This window comes from Melopsittacus undulatus, chromosome 12 (genome assembly GCF_012275295.1).
Source record: "Melopsittacus undulatus isolate bMelUnd1 chromosome 12, bMelUnd1.mat.Z, whole genome shotgun sequence".
NCBI lineage: Eukaryota > Metazoa > Chordata > Aves > Psittaciformes > Psittaculidae > Melopsittacus > Melopsittacus undulatus.
The window spans coordinates 7,000,043-7,007,373 of NC_047538.1; the positions used below are offsets into that span (position 1 = coordinate 7,000,043).

The 7,331-nt window shown below is 41.7% G+C and overlaps 1 protein-coding gene across 1 annotated transcript; it reads right to left on the reverse strand.

Moving 5' to 3' along the window:
• Nucleotides 1-119: 119 nt before the first annotated feature.
• UBE2J2 (ubiquitin conjugating enzyme E2 J2) lies at nucleotides 120-7,283 on the reverse strand. Its single transcript, XM_005143637.3, has 7 exons — nucleotides 7,076-7,283; nucleotides 5,396-5,526; nucleotides 5,146-5,186; nucleotides 4,204-4,306; nucleotides 3,952-4,090; nucleotides 3,628-3,708; nucleotides 120-3,297 (listed from the first exon to the last, which is right to left on the reverse strand). The coding sequence occupies exons 2-7, from the start codon at nucleotides 5,524-5,526 to the stop codon at nucleotides 3,013-3,015; spliced, it is 780 nt and encodes a 259-aa protein (XP_005143694.1). The 5' UTR covers nucleotides 7,076-7,283; the 3' UTR covers nucleotides 120-3,012.
• Nucleotides 7,284-7,331: the final 48 nt, after the last annotated feature.

Sequence of the window (7,331 nt, forward strand, 5' to 3'; positions counted from 1 at the left end):
ATCATCTTGTACATTATTAGTCTCCCTGTTGCAGTTCTGCCATAGCTTTTGTTTTACAGTCCATACATCCACTTGATTTCTTCCCAATGACTCCTTCCCAAAAAGTCCCACAGAAACTATACATTTCATCATGAATGTTTATTATGAACAAACAGCTTTACAATGCAGTCATTTCTACTCCTCAGTACATGCTTGAAGGAAGGGAACTCCTGTGACCTTGAAACTTTAGTGGGGGGGAGAAAAGTTCTGATTATCCATAAATCCAGGTTGTTAAAGGTGACCACTGAGATGCTTCAGATTCAAGCTGCAAGACCTCCCTCCCACCCGTGTGTAACAAGCTTACAGAAATTGCAGCATGAAAGTAAAGGGCCAGACATTTGTTCCAAAATCATATATCGAGGGATAGCTTTTAGTTTAGTACCACATTAAGTAATGCACTGCTTCAGGGCATGGTCATGGTTTCTGCATGGCAAAGAATGGTTTCCTCCATCTAATGACTTTGGTAACATGAATGTAAAAACCAAACAGAACAAAGAGTAAAACCTACACAGAAGGGAATAAAGGGTTCACTCAGCCCCTAGCTTTCAAGCAATGGCACCTGAAGTGACTGCCCAGTCTTTCTCTGAACCCAGGGTACTGAAGAGAAACTGCAACTGAAGGTTTCATTTCTTAAATACAACCAATCCTCAAATGCAGCATGTTCAGGGTTTAAATGAAGTTGTTTCCAATGGTGGCACATGCTAAGAACAGGAGCCCCACCTTTCTTAAGGCCAACTGCTTGCCACGTAATAAAATGCCTTTTATTCAGCATCTCCAGACTTTGCTAGTTCTCCTACCTTGGTTAGGTAAATGCAAAACATCAGAAGATGCAAACACACCATGGCAAGGTCCCCTTGCCTTTGTCTTCATGTATGTGGACAAAAGAACTTCCATAAGATAAGAAGATAAATGTAGATAACTGATTCTAAGCTGCTGCCCGTAGGCGATGTCAACAGTAATAAAAGGCATTGCGAGAACACAAGCATGTCTGAATGACACTAAAATCTATGAGGCTCTACAGCCCCAGCTACAGGTCCATGTGCTTTGAGGGAGGAGATATGCCAGCCTGACAAGCCATCCTGAAAACCCTCTCACTGCAGGAAACACAGGACACCCCCAGCCTAACACAACACAATTGTTTCTAGATAGATCCACCTGGCACTTCTCCTTCCACAAGAGCTGATGAAGCACAAAGAGGTAAATCAAAAAACAGTTATAAATAAGATTTGATAAAAAGAAAAAATCAAATATTTATAAACACATTCTAACATTCAACCTTCTCCAGCTTCTCCCCACTTCCTTCCCTTCCTTACCTCAGTAGGAACTGCTTTAAGATTTCTTTAGTACAGAGCTGGTCTGCCAGTCCTGATCATTCCTACCTACTGCAGAGAATTGGTCACATTTATTAATGCTCTAAGCTGCATCCTCATGGGTTAACAAAACAGTTTTGGTACAATTCAAGATATCAAGAAGCAGAGAGAAAACAAATCTGAAAGGGAAAACAAAACAGCTTTGCAAACATTCTTAAATAGATGAGGTAATATTTATTTGGGCTCTTCAGAATAGGTAAGACTAGCCAGTGAGATGCAGAGCCTCCTGCCCTGCCATCACCTTTGACAGGTTGTTGTAGCATTAACAGCATGTTCTTCCCTAAATGATGAGGCATCACTGTCAAATATGAAAGGCACAGTAAGTTTGCCTCTGATAAAACAAAGTATTTGGATAAAATTAAGGGGGGGGAAGAAAATTGAGTTTAGAAAGTAATTTCAGGCAGATTTTGAACTACTCTAGGAGCCTTACAGTATCCATGAATAATTCCATGAACAAACATTGGTATTTCAGTCATCTGAAGGGGAAGAGTAATGAATTTACACCTAAAAGCAAAAAAGCTTCTAGAATCTCAGATGAGTTAGAAGGGTTTGAGCTTTTGGTGGTGATGTCTAAGAGCTTATGCAAGTCTTCAAGTAAGCAAGTGGGACTAACTTTAAGTGTTTACTTCAGCTAGTGACACTTCAGATTAATTCAACTGACTGAAGAAGCTGGTTTGTTATTCACTCATCTTTCAGTCTTCACAAGGGCTTGGGTTACTCCATTTACCAAAGGCCAAGAAATCCAGAGAAGTTTTGCTGAATACACAATCAACTCTCCATTAGTGTGTGTGGTTTTATTATTCATTTCACCAGTGGCACCTTGTGATCAAAACTAAGTATTACAGCTTCAAATGGAACGTCTCCCAGATGGGAATCTGTCAGTGAACAAACCCAAAACAACACTGGATATGGGTATCCCCATGAAAGACCAATTCAATTGCCTAAAGGTTGACAACTGCACTTCTTGTAGCCCAAATAAAACCTTCAATGACACTGTGACAATTTAGACAACACATTTAACACACATGGTGTTACTGTCCCACTCATCTAATCACTACTGACTAGATATGAAATGATGGTCATTCTATTTTATAAAAGAAACCAGCAATCTTCTGTAGCATAAATGTTCACACGAACCCAACCCTTACCAAGTCCGCATGGAATCTCTACTTGAATCATTTCAACCCCTGTACAGACTCTCCCCTAAGGAAAGTAAAACGCGATATGCATAAACTGTGACACCTTAAAAACTGTTCCATAAAGTAAAAAGCCTCATTTGCTTCAGATTTTCAAACAACAGATGGAGAACTGCTATAAAAATCAAAGCACTAGAAATGGTCGTGTCTCATCAATAATGCTTTGACTTGTTCGTGAGCCACTACCAGACAGTAGCGAGGACAAGAGGAACTGTGAACAGAACTTCTTTTAGTTTTCTGACTAATCAAAACTACTCCATTTCCCACACATAACCCATGAGCCAACCAATGTTTTACCTGCAACTTGGTAAAACAAGTATTTCCCCCAGTGTCAGAGTCAGATGCCCAAAGAGTCCCACTCATTCTGCAACTACCGCTAATTTGGTCTTGGATTTCTTTTATTATCCTCATTCTTGGGCTATGCTTCTCAGTACATACTTGACTGTGTAGGCAAAGGCTGCAAAACCAACTATAACAAACAAGTTCGCCAAAGCTCCACCTAAAAGTCCATGGTTACGGTTGGCCTGTTGGAGACCTGGATGATTGGCAGGTGCCAATGGTACATGCCCATTCAGGAGGGGTATTCCATTCTGCCCATAGTGTGCTTCCCCATCAGGAACAACATCTGGTAAAGGGAGGGATGGAGGTCTGTTACTGAGTTCTTCTTGTGCTTTCTGTTTCTGTTTAATCTCCTGGAGAAAGAAGAAAGAAAACTTGAATAGCTTGAAGTGACAGTGGTGAAGCTATTGGGTGCTTTGAGAAGATTTCAGAGCCCAAGTTCTTACTTAGACCTAGGAAAAGGGTATGGTACACTTCTTTACACTGCAGGTCTTTTAAACTAACTTAACTGCATTGCATACATTTGGACAGTCTCTCCAACCTCTTCCAGTTACCTACTTAGTGACAATACAATCACCTGGACAACATACCTACAGTATTAGTGTTGTGCAAGGAAGTTACATGCCCTAAAAAGCTAGCCCCCATTCTCAGAAGTTAAGCAGGAAGAAGATTAATTCCCTTACCTCCACCACTTCAGGGAAGAGCTCACAGAAGACTTTATCTTTTAAATTAAATGCTAAGCTCTGTGCAGCAAGCTGTCTTTTCTGTGGAGGAAATAAATATCATCAGTACTTGCACATAAATGAGGTTATTCACTATAACAGACACTTGTAAACACAAGTTATGTTCTCATCTCTTCATCTTATGGGGTTAGTGTTTTGTACAGTTCTGCAGTAGGCAACACATTCATTTCTGGATACCAAAATGCTGCCTGTATTTTTAACCTCTAGGTCACATCCATCATTCCCTAAGCTGACAAAAGGCACATCACAGCTTCTGGAACTTACCGTGAACTCTGATGTCTCTATGCTGCCCAGTGTGGGGCCCTTTTCCACCATAAAGCTAAGAAGGCCCGTCAAGATTGTTGAGACTGACCAAGCTGGATTCCATGTATCCGGATGGAAATCAGTGATTGAAAGACACAACCTTCAAAAGGATAAGACAGGCAGTGTGGTTTAGTTTTGCCATTAAAATGATTATACATTATACATATTGCTAAGACAGTGTTAATTGCTTAAGTGTTAGAAGAAAATCCTTACCTTGTATTACACTTAAACCTTCCATTAGGTGTAATCATATAAATACTAGGAGGTTTAAAAGGGAATTCTCTGGGGAATATTAGTTTCCCATGATAATAGCCACCTGCATTACATAGAGAGATGAATTACTTATTTTGCATGAAGATGAAGTCCTAAGCTGCTACTCAGAATTGGCCAAGTAAAACCCTTTGTCTCCTTTTCCCCCCCTCACACTAAAGAGATCAGTGTCATCAACTTGTGCCTCTCAAACACAAGAATAACAATAAACCACATCTGCAGCTGATTTACTTTGGTGCAATCCTCTCCCACGCATTATTACAAACTACTTTCTGTTGTCAACCCTGTAACACATTTAAGGAAAACCAGCCAAAGTGTATTTAACACAATACAAATGGGGTCATTTCCCAGAAACACAGCTAACTGCAAATAACAATCCTATGAGGAATCTGATTTCAAAAAGCATTTGTGAGAGGCTCCAGAAGACATTGTGAAATATGTGACTACAACAAATTAAGATTTTCACATTCCTCACTTTCTCCAGAGAAATTCATAAAGAGAATGTGTCCCAGTTCATCAACATTTATTCAGTCACAAAATGGAGCTTTGCTAAACTATCTTTTGACTGTCACATAGTATCTAAAGTGAGTTATCTGCTCCAAGACCTTTAGCGTTTACTTAATAGGAAGCTATCTGTCCTCAGCTTAACTTTTAACATGTTTTATTAGAACCTTTGATAACAGAAACCCCACTAATAGACAGCAGTACCACTACCTCTCTTCCACAAGCTATCACATGACTCCCAGGCAGCTTTAAAACTGCATTAAGAGTTTTTAGAGCTCTTTACAGCACTTAAGTATTGCCCATTCAAACAGACATGGAATTACTCAGGCGTGTCAATCACAACCAAGCACATACACAAGTTTGCTATAAGCAACCTTTTACCTTCATAAGGAGTCATCTCAGGTCCTCGTACAACATAGTGCCTAAGACACAGAAGACATTTAAGCAGCATTAAACCATCATACAAGCAGCCAACAACTTCCCTAGTAAAATCCAGCTCAGTACCACTTCAAGTTTCATAATCCACCTCCCAAAACCCAGATTCTCATTCAGTCTGTAGGAGTGAGGGAGCCAGAGTTGATGACCTGGAAAATCTCGTTCTCTCTACAACAGAGAACGTTTTAATTCTTACCATTCAAGGATATTAGATGGGAGGGGCTCTGCACAGATGTAAGGCACTGGATCTTTCTTAATTCGAAGGTAGTCTTGTTTAAGTCTCTGTGTTGCTGTTGTTGGTGCTCTCTTATTACTGTTGTTGCTCATCTAGTTGTTAAGAAATATATATAAGACATTCTCAATACAGTCTTCATAGACACATAGCTTCTGTGCCTCACTGAACACAGCTGCAGATATCTGCCAAAGCTACTTTACAGAGTATTTATTTAAATATAAATTACCATAACTTCTACATGGCAAGAATCATGCAAAATCCTACCCAGGACACCAGCCAACACACTCCTTAGAGACTCTGCTATGGGCAAAATGAGCAAATACTCCTTTCAGAGCAGCACTGTTTAAATACCAGGAAATACGGTGCACTATAGAACCCACCTGAACTCTTAATAACCAGTCCTGTATTTAGGCTGAACACACATCATTATGACACTGTTTTAAAGGGCATAGTCTGAGTAATTAATTTCCCTATTCCATGTTAACATCCACTGTATACATTTGCTCATGTTTTAAATTCTTTTGGTGTTTCTACACATCCACTATTTGAAATAGCTAACAAAACCCCATAATAACCTCACTTCTGCCTTGGAGGTGCAGGAGTTTACATTAAACCCTGCTTAAGAGTCAGTTGAATTTACAGAAGGGAACTTCTGAGCCAGATTATTCCCTTCCAGAGAAACAAAGCCCTCATCCAAAAGAAGTCACAGCCGTGTGAAGGAAGGGAATTCCATGCTGCTTACCAGACAAAGCAAGCCTTAGCCCTCACAATGCACCTACAGAACACACATCAATTAGCAACTGCTGTTTAACTCACTTTCCCCCTTAGAAACTTAGCAAGTCACTATGGAAATTCAAGCAAGAACAAAAAGGACATTTAACAAACAGCTTGTACAAAGAGATAAGTCACTGCTTACAACAGGAGAGCAGCATTGGGCACAAGAAGTATGTTAAATGATTGGAGCCCTTTCTATCCCTTTGCTTTGGACATAGACCAGTAGAGTTTATTAAAGTAATAATATTTAAACCATGCGGAACAATTTTATGTGGTCAAATATTCAAACCCTCCTCAACATTAACGCGTTTAGTCTGGCTTTGGTCAGAACGACTATAAATCATTGTATTAATACATACAGCATTTTGCCTTAAATGCACACGTTTTTAAGCCATCAGTTGAAATCGTAAAATTAAGGATTTTTCTCTACAGACTGTGACTTTAACACAGATTCAATCATGTGGCTTTAATAACACAAGTATTTGTTCTTAAGTCCAGCAATAGCGCCCTTCCCTAGGCACCGGCACACAGAGCACTTAGCCCAGTTCTTGGGCTTTTAACACCCCTCAAAGCCTTATCTTAAAGACCGTTCGTATCTTAAACACAGCCAGGAGCTGCAGCATGTACAGAAGCCACTTCCCCATCCCCACAGCCCCATGTACCCGGAGCGAACAAGGAACCACTTCCCCCGCGTTCAGGCTTCAAGCACCGGTGGGATCAGGGAGCCAGCACAAAGGCACCGACCCCACCAACGGCAGACAACGACTACAAGAGCCGAAGGAGCGAGAGAACAACCGGCAAGCTCACGGCTACGGCCGCCGCAAGGGCAGGATGAGGCAGGAACAAACCGGCGCAGGCCCCACTCACCTCTCGCTGCTAGAGCAGGCCCCTCCGGTGCCGGACGCCCCGCCTGCCTGCAGCCGGCGGCCAAGGGAGGCAGGGAAGGACCAGAGGAAGGAGGAAGGAAGGAGGAAGGAAGGGACGGCCACAAAGGCACAGCAGGACCCCGACCCCCTCACCACCCACTGCGGTGCGACCGCGGCTCCCAGCCAAGATGGCGGCCCGGCGAGGCGGAGCTAACGCAGCGCTGCCGTCTCCTTCCGGGAAGGCACCGCCCCGCTTC